The sequence below is a fragment of the Pygoscelis adeliae genome, unplaced genomic scaffold (assembly GCF_000699105.1).
Source record: "Pygoscelis adeliae isolate BGI_AS28 unplaced genomic scaffold, ASM69910v1 Scaffold25, whole genome shotgun sequence".
Lineage (NCBI taxonomy): Eukaryota > Metazoa > Chordata > Aves > Sphenisciformes > Spheniscidae > Pygoscelis > Pygoscelis adeliae.
The window spans coordinates 1,546,144-1,558,021 of NW_008824808.1; the positions used below are offsets into that span (position 1 = coordinate 1,546,144).

Below are 11,878 nucleotides of genomic sequence, written 5' to 3' on the forward strand. Positions count from 1 at the left end.
CACCCCCCCGCCATGATCCTAGAGATATCCCAGGAGTGGGGGCAGGCTCTGGGGAGCATCTGCAGTGGTGAACCATTTTATTGCAAGGGTTGCTGCCACCTTTATGATGGGCATTTTGGGAGGAGGTTTGGGTTTACCAGTTTATAGTTATCATTTGTCTTTTTTTGTTCATGTAAGCAGTGCAGAAGCATGCAGCTTCATGGTGACAGCATTTCTGGGAAGTGCTGAAGAAACTCCAGTGCAGCCCAAGCATTTCTGTTGTGTGTTTAGGACTGGCAATAGGCAGCAAGAAGTTGTACCACTGGAGCTGTTCTACCATCTGAAAAAAGCCAGCCTGAACCTGACAGCCTCGGTTTAAAATGTTTGCTTCGCAGTGCAGTTTCTTCACTCGAAACTGCACTTTCTTCAATTTTTTTTAATATTTATTTTAGTCCCAGGGAAGTCTTCCTAATTAAGTTGGTGTGTAGATTTGTCAAGCTGCAAAAATTAGAATCTACTGCAGACGTTTCTTTCTCATGTGCTGCATATGTGTAAATTGTGTATTAGATGGAGGTCAGCATGAGTACTGGGGAATAGATTGCTGAGCCAAGAAAAAATAGCCACTGGACTTCCAGTGTGGAAAAACTATGTCTGTATTTACATGTCTGGTAATGCAGAGCCTAATAATTTTTTAATGTGAAATATAATTTGGAGAATTTGCTTTGTATTCAAGGACATTTTATGCATTGCAGCATTTCAAATGGGGTGAGTTAGTCTAGCGAAGAGTAGATTGAGGAAAGACACACTGTTAGTCAGAAGGTATATGAAGGTATTTAAGATAGGTAGAAACTAAATTTAGCTACTAGGAGAAGCTTTCTGACAACAAGGTTGGCTGGTAAAATTGTAGAATCTTATTTTAAACTCTTAAAACCAGATTAAGCGAGTTTCTCAGGAATGATTGAAGTATGACTGATCCTGCTTTTGATAAGAGACAAAGTAACATCTCATGAATCATAGAAATCCCTGGGTTTTATTTGTTTCTTTTTTTTGCTACTGTGCACTGGATGACCAAACTCATCATGTGTTGATTTTTTTTTTGTCTTGTCCCTTCCTCCTCCTTTTTTTTCCCCATTATGAGCATTCAACCCTTTTTCTGGCTGTTGCTGGAGTTTACTTACCTATATGTGGGTGCCTTTGACTTTTTGTAAGATCATTAAGGATTTTAGATTCTGCATGATGCCACCTGAAAGACAGTTTCCTTGATATCTCTAATATACCTGTGTCCATTTTGAGACTTCATTTAAATCACTCTGGTGTTGGTATAGTAGTTTTATGATACTGTGCATTCATTCAGTACTATTTGATATATGTAGGAAAAAAATTTCCTTCCAAACAGAGCATTAGAGAGCTGCAATTAATGTTTTGGATAACTCAGTGGTAGGAAATGACCATCTTGTTCTAGTTCAGATATTTATCAGAACAGTTTTGTTTGACCTGTAACTTAGTTGTGACCTTAGTGTTGAATACAAAAAAACGTGACTTGTTTTGAAACTTTGCTCTCTACTGAATAGTTTTGTGTGTGGCCTTCAAAGAATTCAATGAAGCTTTTTCTACGGCAGTTGGCTATTTACAGAAATACAGTAGTACTGAATTTTTGGACCTATATTGTGTAAGGAATATGCTGATAATGTTTCTGTGGTGCTTTTGAAGCATTTTTTTTTAACTTGTCACAATGTCCTTAGATGTATAGAGCATGTTGCTTTTTATGCTTTGTTAGAAGCAGCAGTGGATATGCTGAGATGGGATGTCATGGAAGTACAAAGGCTTTTATAAGAATTTAAAGAATTAGGGGATTTGAGGACAGTATGGTCCTGTCATACAAAGGGTACAGCTCAGTATCTTAATTGTACAATTTTTAGTGTATGTTGCACCTCAAAGTGACTAAGATTTTTTTTTTTTCTGTCTGTGTCTTTTGTTTGTTGATTCAAAGTAAGTATTGGTTGCAGAGGTCCAGAACAAGTAGGAGAGCACTGCTGGAAATCCGTGTGAGAAGCTGTTTTATATGCTAGTCCTTCATCTGTGGTTATGAGGGGTCTAAATCTGGCTTGCTAATGAAATGTCTCAACTTTTTCTTCACTATATAACAAAAACCCCATTCTTCAGAGCGGTCAGCATTGAGTTTCCTCATGACAAAGCTACCCTGGATAGAAGAGAGGATATTTTGCATAAAAGAATTCATGTTGCATGCACAGTCCCCAATTCTGGTTAATGTTAATTATGTACTAGTGAGAGAGTGAGGGAGGAGTGTAATGAATAGGATCACATTAAGATTTAAATTAGCAAGGGACGGGAGAGTCAATGTAAATATTTAATGTTTTTTATGTGGTCCAAAGAATCTTCAAACAGATACTGGTTGTAGGATAAGGATGCTTTAGTGGAAAAGGCTGTGGTGAGCACACCTCAGTGTGGGCTGCGCGCGTTCCTTTTCTGCTCTTGGGTTTTGTTCCAAAGCAGCAAAATCCAACAAAAAGCATCACCTTTGATTCACGGGTTAATTTTGCAGAGAGCATAAAGTACGTTTAAGTGGATTGCTCTGTATTATCAAGTGGATAGTTATGTCTTGTGTTTTCACTCCTGCTATTTTAAATGTTTTAAAAACTAGTGACGTATAGGCTTCCAAAAATTATTTTTTAAATTCAAAAATCAACCTTGAAAGGATTTGATAGGTAGGGAGAAGGTTCAGTGCTCTTGCCAGGGTAAATCTAAATGAAAGCAATGAATGTTTTTTCTCTTGTCTTTTTCTGTTCAAATATATGTATGTGTTTATAGATGTACAGGTCTATAATTTCTATTCCTGAGGCATTAGCAACTTTCTAAAGTACCAGTCCCAAAGATTGGCTACACTATGCAACTAGAGCTACCTAAATATTTCCCTAGTACTAATTTTTGTATTAATATTTTTTAGCCCAGTGGTTTCAGAGCAGTTTCTGTATGGCATGGCACTCGCTACTTAATTTAGCAAATGGCTTCAATCTTTGGAAAATGAGTAGTGCAGCGCAGCTTGCTGGAACGTTTATGAGACGATAAGAGCCCGGCTCTGGCATCTCATGTGAGAACCTGCGCGGCTGGTGATGCACTACACCCATGTGGGGTTCATCGCGTACGTAACTTACTCCTGTTTGTGCCATGTCAAGAATAATGCAGACAGTATGAAGAGCATGTTGAATTAGGAAACTGCCCTAGGCTGTTTGTGTCCCATGTACCATTGGTTGTTCAGATTGATCTCCATACAACCAGTGGGAAGCATTAAATTTTACGTGCCTCTTCTGCAGCTTATTGATCCGGTCTCCTCTGGGTATTTCAGCAATATGTGTTACTGGAAAATCAATTCACAAAGCTGCAGCATCAGTGAGGGACATGTAATAGTCAAACAGGGAAAATTATATGCCGCAAACATTGCTTCCTTTAATGCAGGCTGATGAGTCGTGGAAAGGAGCATGACTGTGAATACTTTGCCTTAGTCAAAAGCAGGAGTAAATGGTGTTGAGGACATTTCAAGGGGGAATTTCAACTTCCACACTTGTTTATAAAAAATTCACCCTTCTCTGTGGGATTTTTTTCTAATAAACTAGATTACTAAATCCACTGTTTCTCCCAGAGTACTTATCTGGTGCATTCTTCCATGCATAATAGCTGCCTATAAATATTTAAGATTTTTTTTTAAAGGAATTTGCAGTTTCCTAAAGAATTCTTTGATATGAGAGGAGGAAATGTCACTGAAAATGGGAAAATCTTCTGCAGCTTTTCATGTATATTTACTTACAGGCATTTTTAAACTAAAAATGAATAATCCCTTACAGTGGGGAAGCAAGGGAAGAAAAATAGCCTGTGCGTTTTCCAGCAGATATTTTTAAAGATCAGTCACAATGTAATGATACTTATAAGCAGATGTTAAGAGTACCCAACGCTTTAAAAAATAACTGTTAGATTTTAGGTTTTCTGCCTTTAATTTCTCAAGATTTAAACTCGGCAGTGTAGGGCATGAATTCAAATTGTGGTAACAGTTACAAATGTTGACTCTGTCATTTTGGCTTCCTCTTCCCTAAGAGAGCACGGGTCTCCGTTCAGACATGGTGGTGCAGCTACAGTCTTCATGGTGCTTCAGTTAAACAAGGTTTTGCATGTGGACTCTGCAAATGATGGAACGCAAAACTAACAGTCACGTTAACACTAAAAGTAGTATCAAGTTGTGGATATTTCATATCTTCCCTTTATTCTTTTTTAGATTATAATTATTGAGCTGGAGTCATATTTCAAGTGAGATAGTACTTCATTAAAAATGTATTTATTCAGGTGTTTAAGGAATTCAAAAATTATGCTATCAGGTGCTAAAAATACTGCCAAGAGAGCTGGGTTCAGTTTTTAATATCTAACCTGCTGTGGTTGTTAAATATTTACATTGAAGGTCACCGCTGTTATTTGCTGTTCGCTTTTCAGTGTGCTTGGCAGCGTTCGTTAGAGCACTGCGTTCCTCCCACTCGAGTGTGGAGGAAAAAGGCTGTCGATCCCGTCAGAGAGACAAAAGCAAACCTATACTAACCCAGAAGGAAATTGTGTTTATCGTGGCAGTTTCCTCTCACGTGGGGATATGCAGTGATGGTCAGAGGAGGATGGCTGAGCCCGAGCAAGTAGGAAGCTCTGGAGATGCTCACATGAAGGTGTGGTTCATAAATACAGTGAGGTTCTCCCCCAGTAGTGAGCACCACACTGCCCACCGTGCTGCTATTAGACCTTTTGTCTTAAAAAAAAAAAAAACAAAAAAAACCCTCACAATAACAAAACCCCCAAAACTGTCATGTTGGAAGCTGATGCTTTCAGGCGGACTGTGTTTTTTGACGGGAGGAGGATGTCCGTGCTTAGACCATTTAAGACTGGGGAAAAGTGACCTCGTGGGTAGCACCACAGGTCATTTCCCACAGCTGGTTGCTGCTACATGTCTGTTGCCTGTGACTGTAATGAAGAACGTGGAAAATAAATGGGAAGAGGAGGCGAAAGGAAAGCTGACAGACTGGAGTCTAAAACCTGTTGTAGTTCTCCATGTGGAAAATGCCCAAGTGCAGACTGTCAGGTTTCCTTTCTGCATTTGATCAGTACCCATTAGCTTTCTTTGATCCTTTTCGAATATCATCATCTAGTTAAAAGGCTTCTTGACTGCTCTTTATTAATTTAATGTTGTTGTAGCATCCGTTTAATGAGTTTGATAAGCAGAGTTGTCTTTTTGAGTAAAAGTTCTTCCTGGCTGCATGTCCCGGGTGAGTTGGGTGCTTCAGCCTTCCTGCCGTGCGTTCGGCCTGGTTTTACTTGCAGGTATGGAGCCGAGGAAGCTTGAGGCAAAATGCCTGTGTGTTCCAGCTGTGTCCTGGCTGTTCCCTGCTGGTGAGGGTTCAGCACGTGACACGAAGAGCTTGCGACTTGCCAAGGCAAAATGATTAAAGGTCCTTTTAAGACATTGCTTTTCTGTGTGTGTGCTTTTGCACTCCCCAGCTCATTTGTGTCAGACTTGCTGGAGTAGAAGCGCCGGCTGTGTCGTTGCTGGCAGGCTGGGGTTGCAGAAGTCCTGAGAAAACTGCATATAACTATTCCAGTTTGCAAAAGATGTTTTCCTGTGGAACAGTTTCAGAAGGCAGAAGTGACAAGTTGCAGAGCTTCCTGTGCCTGCATTTAGTTCCGTTAATTGGAGCCAATATTTAAGATGATTATTCTGTTAGAGCGCTGTGCTTTTAAATTTTGAATGTTTTTTAGGTTTGTGTTTTTCATGCAGCGTTAAGGGCATATTTTTACGTTGGCAGTAGTAGTGCCTTGTTCCTATTTAGTGGTTTTTCATCATTACATGTCAGATCACTTTGCAAAATTAGTGTCGTTATTCCCTTAAACAGAGGAATCAATACCACTATCAATGTGTTCTTCCCCATCTGTCCCAGAGTGAAGGCAAATTGGCTCAAGCTCATCTTGTTTCTAAACAGATACTATTACTATGTCAAGATCATTTTCCTGATTTTTTTTTTATTTCTCAAATATTTCTGGGTTCTGAGTGCTTCCTGTGATGGGTTATTTTCAATCCCTGTTGTGAAAAATTACTTTCAAAGCTGTACTTTTTGCCTTTAGGCAGTTATTAAATGGGACACAAAGGAGTGTAAAACTCTAATAAAAAATATACTACAGATATTTGGCATGATGTAATTCTGTGTGCAAGGTTTAAGGTGCTCTTTACCTGGTCTTATGTCCTGTTCTTTGTCATCCTGAAGACCAAACTACAGCTATGGTGGGGATAGAGCTGTATCTTTAACCTCAGGGGAAGCTAAGATCTGATCAGACATGCATCTTTCTTTGTAGTTCCAAATAATCTTGAAAAATTACTGCTGCTGCATGTTGTTGTTTTTAGTTACAAGCCCATAATGCTGAGGGTGGAGGAGCCTTTACAGAATGAAATAGAATTGCCAGTAATTTTGTCTGCATGGTAGAGACATTGGTCTTGGTGGTAATAGAGCAGTGGCCCTGGTGACCCCTCACTGATTATGCAAGACTTTTGCAAAGGCTGTGTGGGAAACCAGGCATTTAGAAATGAAGGAGCAAACTCACAGGAAATTTCTGGATGGCTTCCTTAAGCATGTTTCCTAGTGGTACCCAGGCAGACCTAGAGAGGAGCCTTTCACTCCCACCAACAAATGCATCAGTAAGAAATTAGCGGAGAGGACCTCGTCGTGTCTGATTGAATGGACAACTGAAGAGTCCTTTGGCCATGCCCAGATTTTTTCTGGAGAGAGATTATGATACGATACTGAGTGAGCATCTGAATATTCAGTATGGCTTTTTGCAAGCAAATGTTTTTTTTTTCCAGCTTTAACCATTTATTGCTTGTCTGTTACACAAAATAAGTAAACCAGTCAGATTTTCTGATAAGCCATTTGGTACCATGAAGGACCCCAGGGTACACATTCAGATTGTGTGCTTTTGAAAATGTTTGTTTGAAGAAATTTGTTCCAGAGGGCAGATTTATTTATTTATTTATTTATTTATTTATTTTTAGGCAGGCAGTACCCTCCTTCAAGGCGAGTTGCACGTTGTGCTCTCTGTGGAAGCACATTTTGATGACAGTAATTGGTCAGTGACTGTCAGGTCTTATCAGTGAACGTTTATCATTTCGCTTTCAACCTTCTTCCTGTGTAGGTGTTCTTTACTTGATGGAACAAGAAGAGGAGTACGTTTTCACCCTGCCTAGTGCCTATGCTCGCTCGATACTTACCATCCCGTGGGTGGAGCTTGGAGGGAAAGTCAACATCAATTGTGCCAGAACAGGCTATTCTGCTACGGTCACGTTCCACACCAAGCCGTTCTATGGAGGGAAGGTCCACAGGTACGGGAATTACTGTCTTGTTCTTGTTTACCTGCTACTGGGATTCAATGGAAAGACTCTAGGGCATCTGTTCAGTTCTTGTGTTGGAGTATTTATAGACAGATATCTGAATTTCTTTTCCTATTAGTGTCTGAGATGACTTACAGCTTTAGAGCACAGTTTATTGTAGTTATACGTTTTATATCATTTAACTGAATTGGATATATTTCTCCCATCAAACTAAAGTGAATGTATTCTTCCAGGCTTTGTTGCTTGTAAAAAAAAATTCCTGTAAGTGCAGGATCGGAAAAATGTACGTAGAAAATGCAGTATTTCTGCTACGCCAGCTGCTGCTTCTGTGTGAGTCTCGTAGATGAACTGGTGTTCCAGGTGGAGCTCCTGTAAGGAGGAGAGAAGCCAAAGTGTCGCTGCCCGTAGCGGTAGCTTCCTACTGGGGACTCCCACTTCTGCACTGAAATTCCAGATGATGAAAATATTATTTATGTGTCTTTGGTTCCCTTTTATTAAGGGTGTGAAGCGGCACTGTGCGAGATAGCTTCCTGTCCTACTTCCATGCTCAAGTTGGTGACCCAATCGTTAACGTACACAGACCCCTTTCTTGTTCTGGTGCGGCCGGTAGCAGTGTCCGTGAGAAGGCCGTGCTTTTGCACGGTTACCTCTGGTTTATTTCAGTTGGTCTAATTACCCTTCCATATGTGTGTCAACCATTTCAATATTGTGTTCAGGCAAATACCAACATGGGCTGTTTTGACAGGGCCTTTTCTAAAAGGTGTAGATGAATAATTGGTGCCATCAGGATGAGTGAAAATTGGGGAAGGTTGTGCTGTATTAGTTTAATAATTTAAAAACTTAATTGAGTTTACAGATTACTTGACACGGCTTGCTGAAGTACGTGTGTGCCTGTTCATAGACACATACACACGCGAAACTTCTCCCTGCATTTTGGTTTTCCAGTCCTACCTATCTATTTTGCTCACTCTCAGGCCGGTTCTTGGACCACTGAGGTAGCTTTAATCAGTGCCTCTCAGCAGCTGAGAAGGAAACTTGCAGAGCTAAAGAAGAAAATAAAGGTACCTGAAGTCTTTGACATAGGTATCTGACAGCATTATGTTCAGGTGTGAAAATAACACGCGTACTGAAAATGTCACATGAATGTCAGGAGTTGTTTTTCAGGCTGATGAGGTAAACAAACAGTTCTGGGTTAGAGCTGAGTATCGGAGTTGTAGGTTGGGTTACTGCTGTACTTTGGGAGAATGTCGTCCAAAAGCTATTGCTGTGTTAGTGGAGCTTTCTTGGGTTGAGTCTTTCTTTTTGGAGACAGTGTCTCTACTTTGCTTGAAAAATTACTTTGTGGATGTAGAAAGCTGCTTGTAGCCTTAGCTCTGGTAGTGCTTGCATATGCTGATAGTAAATGGTACCAGTTATTTCTGCGGTCTTTTTATCTTCCCTCTTGAATTAGGGTTACAGCCGAAGTGAAACACAATCCCACTAACACCATTGTATGCAAGGCACAGGGAGAATGGAACGGTACGCTGGAATTTACTTACAGCAACGGAGAAACCAAAGTGATTGACACTAATAAACTGCCTGTTATCAGGAAAAAGATTAGGCCGATAGCAAAGCAAGGCCCGCTGGAATCAAGGTAAGGGCAGAGGCGTTACAGTGTTCTGCTTCTGAACCTCGGATGGGAACAGAACAGGGGAGCAAACTGCAGTTATAAATGGTGTGGTTCGAAAACGCCTCGCTTCCTACAGCACATTAATCGAGGCACAAATAGCTGAAGCTGTGTATTGGTTCTTTGGAAAGTAAATTATGTTATAGTGATGTATACATCAATTTTGTAGAGGGGGAAAATGCTTGTATGCGTTTTAAAGAGCATTTGGAAAATGGTAATGCAGTGTTTTCACCTGCTTTTTTGAGCGATTGTAACACGGCGGTCAAATTAGTCAGTTTGTTGCAAGTAATGTTGCATCTTATAATTTACAGTTTTATATACTTTAGAATATATATGTGTATAAACATATGTAAAATGTGATGCAGTGTGAGATATAAATACACACACACACACGTGGTTTTAAGGCTTTCAGCACCCACGTCACATGCCTAACTCTGACTAGGTACATTAGAAAAAAAACTTGTTCTGTTATTCACTGTCAATAACTGTTGATGGTTAACTTCAGAAAAATCAATATTTTTATTGAATGTAGGAACATTTTATTGGAGGATTTTAAAACATGAGTTAAGCTTCATTCTATTATCTGTAAATATGTTCTCTTTATTGTACAAAGGTGTGTCTTGAGTCATTGTGCAGGGTCAGATATCATTTTCCTACTTGCTAGAAACGCTTGCTTATCACAAACTCATTTTTCCCCTGTAGTTTAGGAACAGAAAGGTTGGAGTAAATAAGGAAACCAGTAGCTCTGCAGTGTATTTATTGTATTTTTTGGATACTAGTAAGCAAATTACAACTATCCAGTTTTTCTGCAGGATATGCGGTTTATCAGATTGTAAACAGAAACTCATTTAAACACCCCTGGAAATATGTGAAAGCTGCCGTCGGTTTCTTCTCAGTATTTTTCTGGGCAAAGTTTCTGCTAGGCTAATATAGCGTGAGAAGGCCTTGCATCTGAATGCAGTCAGTCGTGTGAAAAAACAAGTTTGGTTATATACCGATAATTATTGTTAACTGGGAATATAGAGCACAGACCTGGAAGGGTGCCCTAGAATCAGTGCATCAACTCCTCTGTTAGTAACCTGGTGGGAACAGTCAGTGTCCCAATATTATGTACTCTTGGCTTTTGGCTAACATTCCCTTATAATTCAAAAATTTAACTGCAGATAAACGCAGAATAAACGCATGTAATTTGGGGGTGGATCATCAGTAAAGAATATGAACAGGAAATGATAAAAATAAATCCGTCTGCTTTGAGAAAAAAGCTCAGGTTGTGAAGGGTCAGGAACATGAACAAAAGCCATTGAGAAAGTTAACTTGCGTGGCAAAACACTGGGAGCTGAGCAAATCTGAAAATCTGGTCCACAAACGCGGTGAATATTCCAGCTTGTGAACCATTTGCAAGTCATTCTCCTGTGTGACTTGCAAAAAAGGCACGGAGAACATGGCATCGGTCTGCCTCTCGCCGTACTGTTGTCCAGCCAGGCACTCGGCTGCGGCAGAAGCGTTCTCACTCTGTCGCCTGTGCTCCTTCTCCATCTCCAGGCACCTTTGGCAACACGTCACCAACTCTCTGAAAGAAGGTAATATTGATGCAGCAACAGAACACAAGCACCGCCTTGAAGAGAGACAGCGAGCAGAGGAGAGGCAACGTGTGGCTCTTACAACGCCTTGGAAACCAAAGTACTTTGCCAAAGAGGTACTTTCATTGTCTTATTTTAAAGACCCTGTGGCGTGTTTCTGCACGCAGGAGGTTGCTAGTACAGATGAATTTGTCTGTGGTTTTTACCATGGGCTAGTGTTGTTATATACCACTGATTGTTTTAAATTCTATTTTTGCCAGAGTTTGGCTCTTAAAGAAGAGCGATGGATTTTCCGTGTCCATATTGTAAACTTGTTCACTTCCCTTCAGTTAGATTTATTTCAGCCTGAATTTTTGTTACCTCATGTTAGGCACTTAAAGCTATGTTTTGTACCTTAAAATCCACACCTTAATTTGCAAATGCTGTGTACTCACATCCCCTACTAATCTTGATCTCGGCATACTGAGTGAACACGATCTGGGGATATTTGTCCAATGAAAGTAAGCATGGACATCTCAAACACAGTCGTGGGTTTTGTCTGCTTGAAATGAAACAGATTTTTACTAAGTTCATCTTTGCCCTTTCTTAGAGGAAAGGGGGAAGGGAAAGAAGACTGACTGAGGGAATTATTACGTGACTGTGTTGTTACATTAGCCAGTATGTGCAGCTTGTTTAAACCAGCAGTTCATCTTCTGCATCTTCCCACTGCTTCTCTTCCCCCTTGTCGTTTTTGCCCTCCCGCCCAGATTACCTGTAAATTCATTAAGCACAGAATTCTCCGATGAGAGGGATGGTTTCTTGGGTTGATTAGTATTACTGTAGCTTTTATGTGGACATACACAGATCCAGTATGTATAAACCTTGTTTGTAAACTCTCCCTAATTTTCTTGCAGGGCGATGGTTGGCTATACTTGAATCCTCTCTGGAAGACCCATTGACGGGATAGAGCTTAACTTTACCTTAAAGGCATTAAAATGATACAGTATATAACTTCAAGATGTCATTGAATAGGTCCTGTTATCAGAAGATACAAATGAGAAGCTATATACTGTGAATGATGCATCTCAAAATAACCGCAAGCTCAAGTTTCCGCAGGAGCCATTTTGTGTGTGTGGATACACAAACACACACGCACACATCCGTATGTGCACACATATGTACACGCAGTGTGTATGTGTTTGTGTATGTATTATTTACACTACATGTAAACAAGTATAAACACTAACAGTG

The 11,878-nt window shown here is 40.1% G+C and overlaps 1 protein-coding gene across 1 annotated transcript in view; it reads left to right on the plus strand.

The window, feature by feature from the left end:
• OSBPL10 (oxysterol binding protein-like 10) overlaps window positions 1–11,641 on the plus strand; it is a 122,072-nt gene extending 110,431 nt beyond the window's left edge. The window contains exons 10-13 of the mRNA XM_009324210.1: window positions 7,207–7,393; window positions 8,853–9,035; window positions 10,611–10,764; window positions 11,542–11,641. Coding sequence (XP_009322485.1) covers window positions 7,207–7,393; window positions 8,853–9,035; window positions 10,611–10,764; window positions 11,542–11,586 — 569 coding nt within the window. The 3' untranslated portion in view covers window positions 11,587–11,641. The remainder of the gene's footprint in view (window positions 1–7,206; window positions 7,394–8,852; window positions 9,036–10,610; window positions 10,765–11,541) is intronic.
• The last annotated feature ends 237 nt before the right edge of the window (window positions 11,642–11,878 follow it).